At 42.8% G+C, this 21,660-nt stretch overlaps 1 protein-coding gene across 1 annotated transcript; it reads right to left on the minus strand.

Moving 5' to 3' along the window:
• Positions 1–3,697: 3,697 nt before the first annotated feature.
• On the minus strand, positions 3,698–20,303 carry LOC139831801 (uncharacterized). Its single transcript, XM_071821134.1, has 3 exons — positions 20,166–20,303; positions 11,467–12,714; positions 3,698–4,273 (listed from the first exon to the last, which is right to left on the minus strand). The coding sequence occupies exons 1-3, from the start codon at positions 20,301–20,303 to the stop codon at positions 3,698–3,700; spliced, it is 1,962 nt and encodes a 653-aa protein (XP_071677235.1).
• Positions 20,304–21,660: the final 1,357 nt, after the last annotated feature.

Below are 21,660 nucleotides of genomic sequence, written 5' to 3' on the forward strand. Positions count from 1 at the left end.
TTTGGAGATCAATGCGGACCGGGGTTTCCCGGTATGCTTGGTTCCATTGATTGTATGCATTGGAGTTGGAAGAATTGTCCAGCGGCATGGCATGGAAAATTCAAAGGATACAAGAAGGATGCCATCATAGTCCTTGAAGCGGCCGCCGACCAAAAGACTTGGATATGGCATGTACTTTTTGGAATGCCCGGGTCTTGCAATGACATCAATGTTGTTCAACGATCACCACTAATGGCAAGACTTGCAATGCGGGAAGGTCCATTGGTGGAGTTTGAAGCAAATGGCCATAAGTACAACTATGGCTACTTCCTCGCCGACGGCATATATCCAAGGTGGCAAACATTTGTGAAGCCGATTATTCAACCAAAAGGTAAGAAGCAAACCCAATTCCATAATGCACAAGCGGCGGCGGCTAGGAAAGATGTAGAGAGAGCATTTGGGATTTTGCAAGCCCAATTTTCCATTGTTAGAGGACCGGCTAGATTTTGGGACCAAGAATGCCGTACAACTATGGCTACTTCCTCGCCGACGGCATATATCCAAGGTGGCAAACATTTGTGAAGCCGATTATTCAACCAAAAGGTAAGAAGCAAACCCAATTCCATAATGCACAAGCGGCGGCGGCTAGGAAAGATGTAGAGAGAGCATTTGGGATTTTGCAAGCCCAATTTTCCATTGTTAGAGGACCGGCTAGATTTTGGGACCAAGAATGCCTTTGGTATATCATGACCGCTTGTGTCATCATGCATAACATGATTCTAGAGGATGATCGTGGGAAAGATGTGGATCATAACCACTACGAGTTGATGGGGGTTCTCGTGCAAGTCAGGAGGAACGCACATAGGATTGCCCGGTTCATTGCCTCATACCATGCCATTCGCTGCAACGACACACATGATGAGTTTCAAAAAGATCTCATGGAAGAATGGTGGAATTGGAATGGACAACAATAGTTGCATACTTGTTGTATTTATTTGAAAACTATGTGTTGTATTGTCCCAAAACTATGTTGTATTGTTGTATGTTGGTCTCTAAACTTGTTGTAATTGGTGTGAACAATTTCATGTACTTGTTGTATTTGTTGTGAACAATTTATTGTATTTGTATGGTACATTTTATTTGTGAATTTATATGGTTCTTTGATCTTGTTTGATGCATACTTATGTGTGTTTGTTGTTTGCGCCGTGTTGCACGCTGCAAAATGGAGCATCTGGTGGAGGTGCTATTTAAGCGCGCCAACGCGCGCTGCAAAATGGAGCATCCGGCGGGGAAATATCGGCCCAGCACGCGCCATCCGTTTACAACGTGGCGGAAGCGTGCTTTAGCCGCCGATTTTTAGCGCGCCTGTTGGAGATACTCTAAGTCCTGGATCATGAATAATTTTGACTTGGATGAAATTCTTGAATAAGCTGACTTGGTTGGTTTGTACTCTCATGAGGCTCATCAAATGTGGTGGCATTGCTCTCAACAATTTGGGGATCAGGTTCATTTTCACATTCAGGTTTAGCTTGAGATTCAACATGCTCAGGATCAGGTTGAGGTTCAGCTTCAGGTTCAACATGCTCAGGTTCACTGCTACCAACAGAACTAAATGTATAATAGCTAAGGATGCTCACATGCTTTCTCTTCATTTTAATAAATCTAAAAATATATTACACATAGATAAATTAAAGCTATTTGCTAGCTAGTACATAATTACAAATTTGCAACAGAGAGATAGCAAAATAATATGAGGATTGGACATTGGAGGACAAATACCACCGAAGAACGACGCTGACGATTCCGGCGCGCTGCTCAACCCCCGTCCAAACTTCGCTTGACGCCAGCTCTCGGTCCCGCTAGGCCGCTATTGCTAGGGTTTGGCCTTTGGCGGCTGCCGGCTGGGTGCTGTAGCACCCACTGTACTCTATCACGACAGATACACGAGTTCACAGGTTCAAATTCTCAGCGTCACGCCGAGGGGATCGAATCCAGATGAACATATGTGTTCATCGGAGGAGGAAGAAGGGAAAGCTGCTCACAGCAGTTCATTACAATAGTCAATCGATAGATCCTTCTACTCCCGTCCAGGCACGGACTTGTCCTCGCGACGTGGCACGAGGCTGGGAATCCTTGCCACTGCAGCTTGACTTGTGGCACCATCTTGCGTCCCCTTTTGATGAACCGTTCCGCCACCACCCTGCACGGCATCACGGAGTCCCTGTATTCAATCAGGTAAGAAGGTAGCACATGACTCACCGGATCAGAGCTTTTGATGGCTTGCTTGGGCTGCGAGACATGGACGACTGGGTGAATTCGAGCATCCGGAGGAAGTTGCAGCTTGTAAGCCACTGCACCAATGCGCTTCAGCACCTTGAAGGGCCCGAAGTATTTAAATCCTAGCTTCTGCGAGGATCGTTGAGCCACTGATGTTTGTACATAGGGCTGGAGCCTTAGGTAAACCATGTCTCCCACCATGAACTGCCGCTCGACTCTTTTCTTGTCGGCTTGACGGGTCATTCTAGCTTGCGCACGCTCCAGGTGCTGCTTGAAAATCGGTAGCATCACCTTGCGCTCATGTAGCCAATGTTCCACATCTGTCACAGCAGGTTGCAGCGTGTTCTGAATCCCAAAGTGACGAGGCTTGTGCCCATACAGTACCTCAAATGGAGATCTCCCCAGGGCTGAGTGGAATTTTGTGTTGTACCAGAATTCCGCTTGAGGCAACCAAGCAGACCATTTGTGGGGGTTGGCATGAACGAGGCAACGCAAGTATGTTTCCAAGCATTGGTTGAGGCGCTATGTCTGTCCATCTGTTTGAGGGTGGTACGATGAGCTCAGATTCAACGTGGTGTCTGCCATTTTGAACAACTGTTGCCAAAAGGTACTGACGAAAATCTTGTCTCTATCAGATATGAGGACCTTGGGCATGCCGTGCAGTTTATACACATTGTCAAGAAATATGCGAGCTACGGATACTGCGGAGAAGGGATGCTTGAGGGGTATGAAGTGTCCATACTTTGTGAGTTTGTCAATCACCACCAAGATTGTGTCATAGTGGTATGATGACGGCAACCCTTCGATGAAGTCGAGGCTGACAGTGTGCCACGCTTCTGTGGGTATGGGCAAGGGTTGCAGCAGTTCGGGGATTTTGCAATGTTCACTTTTCGCCTGTTGGCATGTGCTGCATTGTTGAACAAAGTTGTCTATGTCCCGCCTCATGTGAGGCCACGAGAACAAGTGCTTGACCTTGTGGTATGTTGCCAGGCGCCCAGAGTGCCCTCCGAGGCCACTGTTGTGCAAGGCCTGCAAGACTGCATCATGTGCTGATTTGTGACTACCCAGCCAAACACGACCTTTGTGTCTCAGAACTCCATCTTGCAGGCTAAATCCTTGCTCGTTGCTCTTGGTCAGGCTGAGCTCTGTGAGAAGTTTCTGCGCCTGCGCATCATTTGCATATCCCTCAATGACGATTTCCAGCCATCTAGGCTTAACTGTGGATATTGCCATACACTGAGGGACAGGGCGCCGAGAGAGTGCATCTGCTGCCCTATTCTCTACTCCTTTTTTGTAGACCACTTGATACTGAAAACCCATCAACTTGAAGTAGGCTTTTTGCTGAATGGGTGTTGATATTCTGTGATCTTCCAGATGGACCAAACTCCTCTGGTCAGTCCGAATCACGAACTTCTGGTGTTGTAAGTATGATCGCCAACGGTCAATGGCCAGCAGAATTGCCAAACATTCTTTGTCCTTGTTGCATTAAAACAGCACCAATCCCTTTGTCACAAGCATCTGTCTCTAGGACGAACTCCTTGGAGAAGTCTGGTAATGCCAGTACCGGGGCTTCCATCAAAGCATTTTTTAGTGCTTGGAAGGACTCATGTTCAACTGGTGTCCATAAAAATAGAGTGTTCTTGCGCAGCAAATTTGTCAGAGGTTTGCATATGGCCCCGAATCCACGGATGAATTTTCGGTAGTACCCTGCTAGCCCAAGGAAGCCTCTTAGTTGCTTCAGGTTTGTAGGTCTTGGCCACATCTTCACTGCCTCGACTTTGGTTGGGTCTGTGGCTACACCACCTGCGCTAATGATATGCCCGAGGTATTCAAGGGATTCATGTGCAAAAGAGCATTTGGTCCTCTTGACAAACAGGTTGTGCAATTTCAGCAGACGAAACACCTCGCGCAAGTGATGCTTATGTTCTTCAATGGATTTGCTGTACACCAAGATATCGTCAACAAATACCAAGACTGACTTCCTGAGTTGAGTAGAGAAAATCTGTTGAATTGCTGCCTGAAATGTTGCCGGAGCTGTGGACAGCCCGAACGGCATAACGCGAAACTCGAAATGTCCACTGTGAGTGCGGAAAGCTGATTTCACTTCATCTTCTTCAGCTAACCTAATCTGGTGATACCTAGACCTCAGGTCTAGTTTTGTAAAGAACTTCGCCCCAGCCAGCTGATACGTCGCAAACGTATCTATAATTTTTGATGTTCCATGCTTGTTTTATACCAATTACTATATGTTTTAAGGGACTAATCTATTAATAGTTGCAAAAGTGCACAAGTTCTTGGTTTCAACTTTGTTGTGCAGGAAATAGGCAAATATGGAAGGAAATAGCTCATTATGGTGAAATCTGGAATTTCCCGGAATCTGTCCCTGCTGAACACTTTTCAAAGATCGCTTCAAAACTCCATCAAAAAGACGTCCAATGGAAAAGTCATAAACTACAAAGTTGTAAAAAATTTCAAACGAACAATTTGGACATCTTATTCGTCCATAACGGACAACGGATGCATCCGGTAGAGCAGAATTACTGCAGAGGTTCGTGCAGTCTCGGGACTCCGAAAGTTGGTGACGTATTTGACACAAACTCTTTCCATACCTGGATATTTCGGCCCAGCCACGAGTTATGAGGCTCATGAAGGACAGAGGGGGGGTCCTAGGAACGTTCTAGAGGTGCCCAAGAGCCCTTGGATCAAAGGGGCATCCATTCCATGGCCTAGATTGCATCTCCAACACTATATATTGATGGGAAACCCTATTTTTGGAGGCCCCCAAGCATTGTCACGAAAATCCTCCTCCAGCCAAGGAGGGGAAACATTCATCTACACCAGCACCAACTCAAGGAAGAAGAGGGATAAGGGGCGGCGCTCCCCCATGATGCCGGCGGCGGGGAAGGAGTCCCCCGCGCCGCCGCCGGTGCCGCCCACGCCTCCGCCTCCCGGCGCTCCTCGCTGAGCCCTCCAACGTCTTCACCGCCATCTCCATCACCAACTCCTCATTGTATTCAGTGGTCCATCCTCTCACAAACCTCTGTACCGCCCTATGTAAACATGGTGTTTGATGCTATAAGTTATAATCCTATGATCTATGTCATGTTGCCATAGTTTATTTGTTCTTTGATTGATTGGTTGTTTCTCTTTGGTTCATTAGAGTTGTATGTTGATATGTTACCGTCCTTGGTGCCCATTATATTTGTGCGCACATGGGTCAAGCACCATAGGGTTGGTAGCACTTGTATACTAGAAGGGGGAAGTTCTGCCGGAGTGACAGAAACCTAAGGACGCGAACCGGATAGTTGCATGTATGGGAGTAAGAGGACCATTTACTTAAGTCTATGGTTGGGGAAACCTTAATGCTTGCTAGTATTTACGGATGTTTGCTAGCAAGCCAATCATATAATACTTGTAATCCCGGAGGGAGAGCATGTATATTTAGCCTCTCCTACATAGAAAGCTGCATCGAAGACATTGAACCCAAGATCTTCACTAATTGATCTTGGACAAAGCCACCACTATTACCACCGCCTTTCCACACTCATGGTACTGTTAGTTTAGTTTGTTTTATTGCTGCAGCACTAACATTTATTCCGTGTATTTTATTGTTCTGCAAAGTCACCTCTCATACCCGTTATCGCTCTAGTTTTATTTCCTAGATATTGCAAACGCTTAGTGTGCGTAGAGTTGTATCAGTGGTTGATAGAACTTGAGAGAATGTTTATCCTACCTTTAGCTCCTCATTGGGTTCGACACTCTTACTTATCGAAAAGGCTACACACAATCCCCTATACTTGTGGGACATCAAGACCTTTTCTGGCGCCGTTGCCGGGAGCCATAGCGTAGGTGAATATTTTCGTGTGCACTTGTTTGCTTTATCTCTAAGTAGTTTTACTTCCTGTACCTAGTTATTCTCTATCTCTTGTATGGATAGGGAATGCGAATTACAAAAAAAATTAGTTGTACCTCTTATATAAAAAAATAAAAAATGTTTTCAGAAAAGAAAAGTGATTGGAAAGATGAGTAATATATGGTGAAGTGGGGGTCGACCTTGAACACTTGTGTTCATGCCTGCGAAACCAAAACAATTCTTTCCATGGAAGCTTTTCATTAAAAACTTGTAAATAGTGTAAATGGTGTATATAGTGTACATATCCCGCTGTAAATAGAATGTATAGATAACCCCTAGTTTGTTACGCAAGTTTGTCACTATGCTGCCTAGAAAACAGTTTCCTGTGCTCCACTGTAAAAAATTTAAAAATCACCAGAACGTGATCTTGATCTGAAATTTCTTAAGTGCATAGTAGTGCTTGCTATCTAACTTTCATTAGTTCTGACTTTTCTGATTTGAGGTACGTAGACAGATCTAATAATTCAATCTTTACGGACTGATTCTGTTGAGACAGATTTCCTGTGCTGTGCTGTAAATATTCGTGAAAAATCTCAGTATTGCATTTTGATCTGAAATTTTTTGTGCATAGACCTGAGGTTATGATCTTTCTTTCATTAATCATGAGTTTTTCAATTTGAGCTACGTAACTATCTCATTGAGTGACATCTTTACAGAGTGTTCAGTTTTGACAGATTTCTATTCTCTTTGTTTAAATATTGTACTTAGAATTCAAAAGTTTCCTTCATTTTCGACGTACGATTGAAATAATAAGAAACCTCAGTATTACAGTGGCTAAATATTTGATAGATATTATAGAAATTAGGGATACTTGAACACTTGTGGATTTTATTTAATGAGTACTAACCTACTAATGAGTTTTGTGAAGCTTTATGTGGATGTAGTTTTTAAGTTCCAATCAATATGGTGATATGAGATGAGCAAGAGGATGCAAGAGCTCAAGCTTGGAGATGTGTAGATGGATCGCAAGAGAATATTCAAGAAGATGCAAATATCTAAGCTTGGGGATGCCTTGGGCATCCCCCTATCCATCAACCAACATGAGGTTGTCTCCTTCAAACTCAATATTACCCATCCACATGTAAGCATTGTATATAGTTGCTTTTATTATCTTTGGTTTTATCCTATTTAGTTTTATTAGGTTCTTTATTTGGTTCTTGTTTCTTTGTCAGTTTCACTTATAATTGGAAAACAACAACAAAAAAAGGGGGTTTGAGAGCTCTATAAAATAATCATGCCCATCTTAAATGGCTATAAAGAAAGAGCTTTATGGGAGACAACCCAATATGTTTATATTTCTGTTATTTACTGCTTTGTTGAGTCTTGGAAGTCATTACTACTGTAATGACCTCTCCTTATCATGTTTGTTTTGTTTTTGTGCCAAGAATTGCCTCTAATGGTAAGAAAGTGGTATTTGGGAGATTTGCAATCTTGTTTACTGTTTCTGGTTCGTCACGAGAAAAATCGCCAAAAATCACCAGAACATAAGTTGGAGCTGCCAATTTACGAGCATCTTCCCCAGGTATTTATCTAACTTTCATTAGTTCAGAGTTTTTCGAGTTACGCAGCGTAACTATTTTTAAAAAATCATTTTTTACGAACTGTTCTGTTTTGACAGATTCTTGCACTGTTTTGCATTTGCATCTTTTTGCCCACCTTTTTGAGTTCTCTTGATCAAAGAACCTTATTGAAGTTGTGCTACAATAGATAATGCTTATTAAAATGCTTTTCATATGTCATACTGAACTTTATAGATTTGATTAATATTATCATTGCACTAACGCTGCTAATGAGATTTATGATGAGTTTTGTATGAAGAAAGTTTTCAAGTGTAGGAAAGAAGAATGATGAGATGAGATGAAGAATGGACAAAAGCTCAAGCTTGGGGATGCCCATGTCACCCCAAGATATATTCAAGAAGTACAAGCGTCAAAGCTTGGGGATGCCCAAGGCATCCCCTTCTTCATCAATAAAAATATCAGGTCTTGTTTCTATTCACTATATTTTTATTGCTTCATATACAATGTGTTATTCTTGGAGCGTCTTTATTTTCTGTTGTGTATTTTATTTTCAATAAAGTGGGCACCATCATACCATGTTTGTTTGGGAGAGAGACACGCTCCGTTTTAATTGTATGAACGCTCTAGTTTTCACTCTTATTGTTCAACGAGCGTTTTATTTTTGCTAGTACTGCGTTTAGCTCTGGTTTTTCACTCCTATTTTGTTCAGAGCTTGTTAGTATGCTTCAGTTATATATGATTAGCTCTCTGATCTTTAATGAATATTATAAATGAGAGTTGTTTCAAATAAGTTGATTGGTGTTGGATACGAGTAAAAAGGTTTCATATTAATAGTGATGCAAATGGAAGATCTCCTCTGATGTTTCAATTGGGTTGAATTGATCATTTAGTTTAGACTTTTAATATCACCATATGCTTTAATTAATAAGTTTTGTCGCTATGCATGATTATGACCATTATTTCTCTCTTAGTTGGTCGCTATCTTTTTTTTTGCTAGCATTCATTCTGTACTGAGTATGATCTCTACTCGTGCATCCAACCACCAAAAACCAAAATATGCCAAAAGTGGCCACCATACCTACCTATATGTGGTATTTCACCGCCACTCCAAGTAAATTTACATGTGCTACCTTTAAAACCTTCAAAATAATTCCTTGTTTTTGCAATACATAGCTCATGGGAAAGTAGCCTAAAAAAAATATTGTGGTGAGGAATATGTCACTTATGTATCTTAGTTCTTATAAGCTGCTTGTTGTGTGACAACCATGCTGACATGGGGACACCATCATCATATTTTTGATAAATATCATGTGAGTTACTATGCATGTCCGTCTTGTCTGAAGTAAAGGAGATAACCATGATAAAAGGTTAGAGTATGCATATTGTTAGAGAAGAACATTGGGCCGCTAACCAAAGCCATGTTTACATGGTGGAAGTTTCAGCATGGACATTAAAACCTCAAAAATCTATTATGAGAAATTTATGTTGCCAAAAGCTTTAAGCTTAAAGAGGAGTCCATTTGTCTGTTGTCCATGTTATCCCGGTATGGATGTCTAAGTTGAGAATAATCAAAAGCGAGAAATCCAATGCGAACTTTCTCCTTAGACCTTTGTACATGTGGCATGGAGGTACCCCTTTGTGAAACTTGGTTGAAACATATGTAATGCGATGATAATCCATGGAAATCTGAGCTAATTAGGACAAGGTGCGGGCACTATTAGTATTCGATGCATGAGGCTTGCAACTTATAGGAAGTTTTATACATAACCTATATTACTTATTGCTACCGTTGACACAATTGCCTCTCTTAAAATTTTATATCTCTATGTTTTCAAAATAAAAAGCTCTAGCACATGTTTAATCTCTGCTTCCCTCTGCGAAGGGCCATTCTTTTACTTTTATGTTGAGTCTTCATCTTCTAAGTTATATGCACCGTCTTATGAGAGCATAGTTGTCATTCTTAGTTCTATGTGCATGGTCCCAAAATTATTATTGATTGAATCATGAATGTGTTATTAATTGTTCTTAAATTATTTGTATCTAGTCATCCTTTGAACTTTGAAGGTGCATGTCACCTAAAAAATTATTCTTTTTATCACTTACCTACTCGAGGACGAGCAGGAGTTAAGCTTGGGGATGTTGATACGTCGCAAACGTATCTATAACTTTTGATGTTCCATGCTTATTTTACACCAATTACTATATGTTTTAAGGGACTAATCTATTAATAGTTGCAAAAGTGCACAAGTTCTTGGTTTTAACTTTGTTGTGTAGGAAATAGGCAAATATGGAAGGAAATAGCTCATTATGGTGAAATCTGGAATTTCCCGAAATCTGTCCCTGCTGAACACTTTTCAAAGATCGCTTCGAAACTCCATCAAAACGACGTCCAATGGGAAAGTCGTAAACCACAAAGTTGTAGAGAATTTCAAACCGAACAATTTGGACATCTTATTCGTCCATAACGGACAACGGATGCATCCGGCAGAGCAGAATTACTGCGGAGGTTCGTGCAGTCTCGGGACTCCGAAAGTTGGTGACGTATTTGACACAAACTCTTTCCATACCTGGATATTTCGGCCCAGCCACGAGTTATGAGGCTCATGAAGGACAGAGGGGAGTCCTAGGAAGGTTCTAGAGGTGCCCAAGAGCCCTTGGATCAAAGGGGCATCCATCCCATGGCCTAGATTGCATCTCCAACACTATATATTGATGGGAAACCCTATTTTTGGAGGCCCCCAAGCATTGCCAGGAAAATCCTCCTCCTTGGCAGCAGCCAAGGAGGGGGAAACACTCATCTACACCAGCACCAACTCAAGGAAGAAGAAGGCTAAGGGGCGGCGCTCCCCCATGATGCCGGCGGTGGGGAAGGAGGCCCCCGTGCCGCCGCCGGCGCCGCCCACGCCTCCGCCTCCCGGCGCTCCTCGCTGAGCCCTCCAACGTCTTCACCGCCATCTTCATCACCAACTCCTCATTGTATTCAGTGGTCCATCCTCTCACAAACCTCTGTACCGCCCTATGTAAACATGGTGTTTGATGCTATAAGTTATAATCCTATGATCTATGTCATGTTGCCATAGTTTATTTGTTCTTTGATTGATTGGTTGTTTCTCTTTGGTTCATTAGAGTTGTATGTTGATATGTTACCTTCCTTGGTGCCCATTATATTTGTGCGCGCATGGATCAAGCACCATAGGGTTGGTAGTACTTGTATACTAGAAGGGGGAAGTTCTGCCGGAGTGACAGAAACCTAAGGACGCGAACCGGATAGTTGCATGTATGGGAGTAAGAGGACCATTTACTTAAGGCTATGGTTGGGGAAACCTTAATGCTTGCTAGTATTTACGGATGTTTGCTAGGAAGCCAATCATATAATACTTGTAATCCCGGAGGGAGAACATGTATATTTAGCCTCTCCTACATAGAAAGCTGCATCGAAGACATTGAACCCAAGATCTTCACTAATTGATCTTGGACAAAGCCACCACTATTACCACCGCCTTTCCACACTCATGGTATTGTTAGTTTAGTTTGTTTTATTGCTGCAGCACTAACATTTATTCCGTGTATTTTATTGTTCTGCAAAGTCACCTCTCATACCCGTTATCGCTCTAGTTTTATTTCCTAGATATTGCAAACGCTTAGTGTGCGTAGAGTTGTATCAGTGGTTGATAGAACTTGAGAGAATGTTTATCCTACCTTTAGCTCCTCATTGGGTTCGACACTCTTACTTATCGAAAAGGCTACACACGATCCCCTATACTTGTGGGACATCACCAGCTCATCCAGCAATTCTTCAACTATGGGCATTGGGTACTTGTCCTTCACGGTGATGGCATTCATATGCTTGTAATCGACGCAGAACCTCCAAGAGCCATCTTTCTTTTTGACCAGTAGAACTGGCGATGCAAAGGGGTTGTGGCTTGGCTTGATGACCCCTTTTTTTAGCATGTCGGTGATTTGTTTCTCGATCTCGTCTTTTTGCTGAGGCGTGTACCTGTATGGTCGCACGCTCACTGGTTTTGCTCCTGGCACCAAATTGATATGATGGTCAAAGGCGCGATGGGGTGGTAGGCTTGTTGGTTCCCCAAAGCAGCTTTCAAAATCTTCCAGCACCTTAGCGATCACCGAGTGTTTGGTGTTGCCATTCTGTGCCTCCTCCTGCACAGTGCACAACTGAATCACCTGAGCTAAGGCACCAGTCTTGATCAACTTGTGTAATTGGGCGCTAGAAATCTGGGAGCATTTGTTCGTGCGAGACTTGACACCTCTGAGAGTGATGCGTTTGTCCCCATGCTTGAATCGCAAAGTTTTCTTCTCCCAGCTAATCCACATGTCTCCGCACGCCTCTAGCCAGTCCATGCCTAAAATTATGTCATACCCTGGAATTGTAAACATTCTCAAAGTGGAGGCAAACACATTGCCTTGGCATTGCCACACCACCTCTGGAATGAGCTTGTCACAAGTAACCTTGCCCCCATTTGCAACTACCACATGGGCAGCTTCAGTTTGCTGACTTACCAGCCCCAAGTCTTGTACAGTTCTCTCTGAGATAAAGCTGCCCTGAATGCCTGAGTCAACTAGTATGAGGACCTGCTTGCCATTGATGCATCCCTGCAGGCGAATAGTTTTCTTGGCTGCAGTACCAGTTGTTGCCGAGACTGAAATCTTCATGAATGTCTCCTCTTCCGATGAATCCCCTTCCTTTTCTTCATCAGTAACCGAGTCCACTTGCAGCAGTTCCAACAACTCCTCCACTACATTCAGAGAGACTGTTTTAGTGCATTTGTGCCCAGGTTGGTACTTGTCCCCACACCTGAAGCATTCTCCTTTAGCTCTGCGTTGCGCTTTCAATGCCTTGAGCGATTCTGACCATGGTGGCTTCTCCTCTGTTTTTTTGTATGTGTCTTCCACTGGTTGTTGCAAAACACCCCTGCCAGAATACCCTCCTCTGTATGCTGGTTTGGAGTAATCATTTCTGTAACGAGAGCCTGACAGTTGCCTTGATTCTTCCAGTATTTCCTCCTGCGTTTCAGCGAGAGAAAACGCAGCATCAACCGTTCTCGGTTCATGTAAACGGATAGCTTTTTGAATATCATTTCTAAGGCCAACAATGAACTTAGTAACGAAAAATGCCTCATCATAGTGCTTGTTGTGGAGTAAAACTTTAAGCCTAAGTGCTTCGAATGCTTGGTAATAAGCCTCTACTGTGGTTTTTTGTTTACACCTTTCTAGTGCAGCTAAATGTTTTAAATGCTTGTTTTTTCCAAATTTAGAATAAACAGCAACTACCAACTCTTCCCAAGTTTCTATCTCACTCACAGCTTCGTAGTTAGTGAGTGATGTCTACGCACGCTTCTATTCCTGTAGACAGTGTTGGGCCTCCAAGAGCAGAGGTTTGTAGAACAGCAGCAAGTTTCCCTTAAGTGAATCACCCAAGGTTTATCGAACTCAGGGAGGTAGAGGTCAGAGATATCCCTCTCAAGCAACCCTGCAATTACGATACAAGGAGTCTCTTGTGTCCCCAAGACACCTAATACACTTGTCAGATGTATAGGTGCACTAGTTCGGCGAAGAGATAGTGAAATACAAGTAATATGGATGAATATGAGTGGTAATAACAATCTGAAATAAAGATGGCAGCAAGCAAACATGTAACAAAACTTGTTGGAAACGGTGTTTCAATGCTTAGAAACAAGGCATGGGGATCATACTTTCACTAGTGGACACTCTCAACAACGATCACATAAATAAATAAGTTCTCTTCTCTTATGGTACTTTCAAAGACTCTATTGTTGGATAACAAACACCATTCATTGTGTAGGGCTACGAGAGCACCCTCAAGCCGGAGTAAACAAGCTCCACAACGTCATAAAGGAATCACACAAGATGCAAACACTGTCACTGTCACACCATAGAGAGTAATTCCGGAGTTCATATAAAGTAACTCTAGAGTGCATAGTAATAGTTAACTTCATGATGACCCACAAGTATAGGGGGTGTATCGTAGTACTTTCGATAAATAAGAGTGTCGAACCCAACGAGGAGCAGAAGGTGTTGACAAGCAGTTTCGATGAAGGATTCACTGTAAATGCTCACAGACAAGTATTCAGGGGGTTTTGATATAGCAGATGAATAAAGTACGAGTAAGTAAAATGCGAGAGAAATAATTGCAATGAGTGGCCCAATCCTTTTTAGCACAAAGGACAAGCCGGTTTGTTTACTTATAATGACCAAACGTTCTTGAGGACACACGGGAATTTAGTCTAGTGCTTTCGCTTCCTACAGCTGATTAATCTTCATTGTTTTGATAAGTGTTGTGTGGGTGAACCTATGCTAATGCACCGCCCTTCCTAGGACTAATACATACTTGTGATTATACCCCTTGCAAGCATCCGCAACTACAAGAAAGTAATTAAGGTAAATCTAACCACAGCCTTAAACTCTAAGATCCTGCTATCCCTCCTGCATCGATATACCAACGGGGGTTTAGGTTTCTGTCACTCCGGCAACCCCGCAATTGGCAAACGAGTACAAGATGCACTCCCCTAGGCCCATAAATGGTGAAGTATCATGTAGTTGACGTTCACATGACACCACTAGAAGAATAACACCACAACTTAAATATCATAACATTGAATATTACTCAACCATAATTCACTACTAACATTTAGACTTCACCCATGTCCTCAAGAACTAAACGAACTACTCACGAGACATCATATGGAACATGATCAGAGGTGATATGATGATGAATAACAATCTGAACATAAACCTTGGTTCAATGGTTTCACTCAATAGCATCAATAACAAGTAGAAATCAACACCGGGAGAGTTTCCCCTATCAAACAATCAAGATCCAACCCGAATTGTTACAGCGGTGACGAGGTGCAGCGGCGGAGATGGCAGTGATGATGATGGAGATGATGACGATGGTGATGGAGATGATGTCCAGCTCGATGACGGTGACGATGGCGTCGATTTCCCCCTCCGGGAGGGAATTTCCCCGGCGGATTCCTGCCGCCGGAGAGCTCTTTTCTCTCTGGTGTTCTCCGCCCCGCAGAGGCGGCTGTGACTCTTCGCGACTATCCTCTGGGGCTTAGGTTTTCGGGACGAAGACGTACGCGAAGAAAAGGAGGCGAGAGGGGGCTGTGGGCCCCCTCCTCACAGGGCGGCGTGGCCAGGCCTTGGGCCGCGCCGGCCTATGAGGTGGGTCCACCTCGGGTCCCCTCGGCTCCCCCTTCTGGCTCCCTTCGACTTCTGGAAAAATAGGAATTTTCATATAATTTCCGTCAACTATTGATCTTCCGAAATATTGCATCCTGATGGTGCTTTTTCCAGCAGAATCCTGGCTCCGGTGCGCGATTCTCCAATAATCATGAAACATGCAAAATAGATGAAATAACATAAGTATCATCTCTAAATATGAAATATATCAATGAATAACAGTAAATTATGATATAAAATAGTGATGCAAAATGGACGTATCAACTCCCCCCAAGCTTAGACTTCGCTTGTCCCCAAGCGAACCGAGCTCGATAAACAAGACCACATGTTTATGGAGTGAAGAGTCGATAAATAAAATACGGACAAGAAGCATCATATTAATTCACACAAGGCATTCTAGTGAACAACTTCCCAATATGATTCAACTTGAAACAAGTAAAAGGAGATCACAAATAAAGGTGCATAGGAAATCATAATTGGTGATGGCAAACTTCGTTCTTGGTCAGAGAACATTTAACAGATTGTACTTATTTATCGAGCAGCGCTCTTATATTAAGGCTTATGGCAAAATTTGCATACTCAATCATAATAATCTTCTCATAATCATTGGTAATCTTCAAAGCTATATTCATCAGATAAAATTTGTACTAAACAAGGAAGAATAAAAGGCATGATTAAATATATCACAATATAGATGGTTGGATCACAACAACTCAAATGCTTGCTTAAGATGGAGGGAAATAGGTTTTACTGACTCAACATAAAGTAAAAGATAGGCCCTTCGCAGAGGGAAGCAGAGATTAAATCATGTGCTAGAGCTTTTCAAGTTTTGAAATCATATAGAGAGCATAAAAGTAAAGTTTTGAGGGGTGTTTGTTGTTGTCAACGACTGGTAGTGGGTACTCTAACCCCCTTGCCAGACAAACTCTCAAAGAGCGGCTCCCATAAAGTTTTATTTTTGGTTGACACTCCTTCCAACCTTTGCTTTCACAAACCATGGCTAACCGAATCCTCGGGTGCATGCCAACAATCTCATACCATGAAGGAGTGTCTTTTTATTTTAGTTTTGTTTAGATGACACTCCTCCCCACCTTTGCTTTCTCAAGCCATGGCTAACCGAATCCTCGGGTGCCGTCCAACAATCACATACCATGGAGGAGTGTCTATTTGTAAAATTACAAAAGTTAATTAACTTGGGACTGGGAACCCCATTGCCAGCTCTTTTTGCAAAGTTATTGGATAAGTGGATGAAGCCACTAGTCCATTGGTGAAAGTTGCCCAACAAGATTGAAAGATAAGACACCACATACTTCCTCATGAGCTATAAAACATTGACACAAATAAGGAGTAATAAAGTTTTGAATTGTTTAAAGGTAGCACATGAAGTATTTACTTGGAGTGGCAGGAAATACCACATAATAGGTAGTTATAGTGGACACAAATGGCATAGGTTTGGGTTAAAGTTTGGATGCACGAGAAGCATTCCCTCTCAGTACAGGTCTTTGGCTAGCAAGGTTAATTAGCAAGCACAAAAGTTGAGGGAAACAAACGAATATACATGTGATAGAAACAATCATGCATCTTTCTTGTAAGCAGAAAAAAATTTAACTTCAGAATAATAAGCTAAGGACTAACAAGAAAGATAATACCATATCTACATGTATTTCCTCTTCTCTACTTAAAACTCAAAGTGTTGTTGCTATTGACCAATGCTAAGTTTGCCAAAACCAAATAGATTTACTCAATGCTCCCAAAGTGATGCCAATACTAACAACAAGATGAATCACATAATAGAGATTGCAAACTAAAATAAGATGTGCAATATGTAAATGATAAAACTTCTCATTAATATTCCATAACGATAACTCACACCAAGGGATACATAGACAACCAACTAAAGAGAGATACTTCCATACCGCAACACATCTTATATAATAACTTCCCTACTCATGATATGACACTACTTGATAATAAAAGGTAAAAGATAGTGATGATGTGATACCGCGGCACTCCCCCAAGCTTGGAACAAACCAAGGGGATTCCAATACCGATGATGAATTACTCCTTCGGTGATGATGGTGATGGTCCGTTCCTGCGATCCTTAAGGATATCCTTCAGCTTCAGCTTCTCAGTTTGGCAATTCTGCACTAAGACTCGAAGAGATTCATTGTTATCTGAAAGTGGCGGTGGCGGCCTTGTGATAGGAATTGAGTAATACTCCAGCATTCTGCGAAGTCGGTTGTTCTCCTCAAGAAGTATCTCCACTTCCCTTCTCAGCGCACGGTATTGATCACAAAACTCATCGGTAACCCGTAGTGCTTCTTCCACACAAGGGAAAGAGTCGAGGCTAAGAGCAGGCGGTAGAGGTCCCTGCAAGTTATGAGAAAAAGAACGTCTAATGTTAACCGATCCCACCAATATTGGCTTACTCCCCACAGTTTGCCGCTTCCTTTTTATTGATGACGTCTCCTTCACTTCCTCCTTGAATTCTTCTTTCAGCTCGAAATCTTGAATATCTTCCTCCATAGGCTCATTGTCTTTGTTGTTGGAGACCATGATGCTTCTAGATCAAGAACAAATCCTGGCAGAAAACAGCTAGAAACAAAATGCGATGAGAAAACGATATACGGACCTCCAGGGGTCCGGGGGATTATATAGCAGTAATTTTTACGACAGAAGGAAAGTACCAGGTCGAACAAGAGTCGGAGAGGGGCAACGAGGCGGTGTCCTCATAGGGCGGCGCGGCCAGGCTGGGGCCCACGCCGGCCTATGGGGGCACGCCCTCGTGCGTCTCCTCCACTCCGTTTCGATCTCGTAATTTTTCATATTTTCCAAAAATAGCAAAAACATTGTTCGGAAAGTAAATCGCGGACTTTTTCTTACCAGAACTGTTACCTATTCAAAGTCGGATTCTGCAGGACTGTCAACTTGACTTTTGATGAAAGCTTCCGGAGTTACCACTTGGATAATATCAACATCTTCATTATAAGAATCTCCAGAGATATAATGCTTGAGTCTTTGTCCATTCACTACTTGTGTGGCATCACCTTGCAGAGAGCTAATTTTAATTGCCCCTGATCGATAAACCTCATCAATGACATATGGTCCTTCCCACTTTGAGAGCAATTTCCCTGCAAAGAATCTGAGACGAGACCGATACAATAGGACTTTATCTCCAACATTAAATTCTCTTTTGATAATTCTTCTATCATGCCATTTCTTAACTTTCTCCTTAAAGAGTTTAGCATTTTCATATGCTTCACTTCTCCATTCATCTAAAGAACTTAATTGTAGCAACCTCTTATTACCGGCTAGTTTAGGATCTTTGTTTAGTTCTCTAACAGCCCAATAAGCTTTGTGCTCTAATTCTAAAGGTAAATGACAAGCTTTTCCATAAACCATTTTATAAGGTGACATACCCATAGGATTTTTATAAGCAGTTCTATAAGCCCATAATGCGTCCTTCAATTTAATAGCGCAATTCTTTCTAGATTTATTAACAGTCTTTCCCAAAATAGATTTAATCTCTCTATTTGATAATTCTACTTGCCCGCTAGTTTGAGGATGATAAGCGGAAGCAATTCTATGATTAATACCATACTTAGCAAGAGTTTTTCTAAAACCTCCATGAATAAAATGAGAACCTCCATCTGATACGGGGTTTTGGCCCGATCTTTCACGGTGCATCTCCTTGATCCATAGGATCTGATAAGTCTCCCAACCACGTGTGCAATACACGCAGCCTGAAGATGGGGAACGCCAATCCGGCGAGCAACTCGACGAAGAACGCCGAACCTCAAGCAGAATAGACACGCCAAGAAGCTCGACTACCCTTGACAGATTCAAGGACCTCCGAGAACACACGATCACTCTTGACAACTCAAGAACTCTCACATCTTTATTGGATAACCGGACGAACGTCCTAGACGCCGTCACGCACGCCGATCCCATAGGGACGGTGATAGTATGAACTCAAAGTTCTACATAATTCTGATTTCAATCTAGACTACCCTAAACCCTAGCCGTGCCATCTCCTTATATGAGAGGGAGAGGTGGCCGGCCGGCCCCCTTATTGGGCCTAACCTAGTTCGACTTGGACAGGCCCAAGTCAAACGGACTCTATTAAAACCCTAGATGGCCCACAGCATGACCTGGCTACATTATTATCTCCTAATAACAAGATTATAATAAACTACTGGTACAACCTTAGACCCAAATATCATATCAATGGTTGTCCTAGAGTACCAGGCCCGGATATCCATATCATCTCTCCCCTTCTTCAAGAAGCGTTGTCCCCAACGCTTGAGGGTCTGCTAGAAAAAGGGTGGCGTCAGATAAGAACATCGCCGATCTTCATCCTCAAGCCTCGCCAGTCTTCCACACCTCATCCTCCCTCTCGACTAGCGTGTCTTGACCTTGGCGCCCCTTTGGTCTTCGACGCCATCAACCTGATTGAAGACACAAGTATCCTCCCAAATGCAACTGCAGCGCACCATACATATCACCCAAAACAAACAGAACAAATTCATGTCCGCCTTAGATCCAAATAAGTTGAAAACACCTAAGTATGCACCCTTCTGAAACACCAATGTCTTCTTCCTTGAAAAACAAAATTTTCCCTCCACGACGAACAAGCAACAGCAGCAACAACAGCAGCAGGAAACAGCCAAAAACTGACTCACGGCAGAAAATTCCTGCCGCGGCAGAGAAACTGGCAGAAATCCTGCCGCGGCAGAGAAAACTGTCAAAAATTCTGCGAGGCCGGCAGTGCCGGTGTGTCGAGGCCGGCAGTGCCGGTGTGGCCGGCAGTGCCGGGGTGTCAAGGCCGGCAGTGCCGGTCTCCTAACGGATCTGACCTTCTTCCCCGCGATTTTTCCTGCCGTGGCAGAGAATTCCTGCAAACTCCTGTCGTGGCAGAACTTCGGTAGCGCTTCTCCTTCCTCTCCCTTGCCGCCACCTCCTCCTCCGCATGAACGAAGGCTTCCTCGATCTTCGCCAACAGTATGGTGGCGACGTACCCAATGGTATCCACTCCAAATCGAGAAAAACAATGGCGAACAACAAACAAACCGCACCGTGATCAACCTAGCGCTCTGATACCAAGATGATACGGGGTTTTGGCCCGATCTTTCACGGTGCATCTCCTTGATCCATAGGATCTGATAAGTCTCCCAACCACGTGTGCAATACATGCAGCCTGAATATGGGGAACGCCAATCCGGCGAGCAACTCGACGAAGAACGCCGAACCTCAAGCAGAATAGACACGCCAAGAAGCTCGACTACCCTTGACAGATTCAAGGACCTCCGAGAACACACGATCACTCTTGACAACTCAAGAACTCTCACATCTTTATTGGATAACCGGACGAACGTCCTAGACGCCATCACGCACGCCGATCCCATAGGGACGGTGATAGTATGAACTCAAAGTTCTACATAATTCTGATTTCAATCTAGACTACCCTAAACCCTAGCCGTGCCATCTCCTTATATGAGAGGGAGAGGTGGCCGGCCGGCCCCCTTATTGGGCCTAACCTAGTTCGACTTGGACAGGCCCAAGTCAAACGGACTCTATTAAAACCCTAGATGGCCCACAGCATGACCTGGCTACATTATTATCTCCTAATAACAAGATTATAATAAACTACTGGTACAACCTTAGACCCAAATATCATATCAATGGTTGTCCTAGAGTACCAGGCCCGGATATCCATATCACCATCAGTCATAATATATCTAGGTACTCCAAATCTAGGAAAAATAATATCTAAAAGCATTTTTAAAGAAGTCTCACCATCAGCACTTTTTGTGGGTATAGCTTCTACCCATTTAGTAACATAATCAACAGCGACAAGTATATGAGTGTTACCTTCTGAAGAAGGGAAAGGACCCATGAAGTCAAATCCCCAACAATCGAATGGTTCAATAACAAGAGTATAATTCATAGGCATTTCATTGCGTCTGGAGATATTACCAACCCTTTGACATTCATCACAAGATAAAATAAACTTCCTTGCATCTTTGAAGAGAGTTGGCCAATAAAAACCTGATTGTAGAACTTTTTGCGCGGTTCTATCTCCGGCGTGATGTCCTCCATAAGCACTACCATGACATTTACTCAATATCTCTTGTTGTTCATATTCAGGAACACATCTTCGCATAATACCATCCACTCCTTCTTTATATAAGTGTGGGTCATCCCAAAAATAATGCCTCAAGTCATAAAAGAATTTTCTCCTTTGCTGAGCTGAAAAGGTTGGAGGCAAGTACTTGGATACAATAAAGTTAGCATAATCCGCATACCAAGGACTATCTCGCGAGCTCACCTTTATTGCAGCCAATTGTTCATTTGGAAAACTATCATTAACAGGAACATGATCATAAGCAATATTTTCCAATCTAGACAAATTATCAGCAACAGGATTATCAGCACCTTTCCTGTCTACAATATGCAGATCAAATTCTTGCAAAAGAAGTACCCATCTAATAAGCCTTGGCTTAGCATCTTTCTTTGTCATAAGGTATCTAATTGCAGCATGATCAGTATGAATTATAACTTTTGAATCAACAATATGGGATCTAAACTTATCGCAAGCAAAGACTACAGCTAATAATTCTTTTTCAGTTGTAGCATAATTTCTTTGAGCAGCATCAAGAGTCTTGCTAGCATAATGAATAACATTCAATTTTTTATCTAATCGTTGTCCAAGAACAGCACCTACAGCAAAATCACTAGCATCAC

This window comes from Lolium perenne, chromosome 5, assembly GCF_019359855.2.
Source record: "Lolium perenne isolate Kyuss_39 chromosome 5, Kyuss_2.0, whole genome shotgun sequence".
NCBI classification, from domain to species: domain Eukaryota; kingdom Viridiplantae; phylum Streptophyta; class Magnoliopsida; order Poales; family Poaceae; genus Lolium; species Lolium perenne.

Bases quoted from the DNA above. Each gene is read 5' to 3' on its own strand.
- LOC139831801 (XM_071821134.1), bottom strand. From the start codon at position 20,303: ATGGCGTCTAGGACGTTCGTCCGGTTATCCAATAAAGATGTGAGAGTT. The intron at 12,715-20,165 runs GTTCGGCGTTCT...GCTGAAACGCAG, and splicing joins GCGTGTCTATTCTGCTTGAG to GAGGAAATACTGGAAGAATC. The intron at 4,274-11,466 runs GTGATGTCCCAC...GCAACATTTCAG, and splicing joins AAGAATTGCTGGATGAGCTG to GCAGCAATTCAACAGATTTT.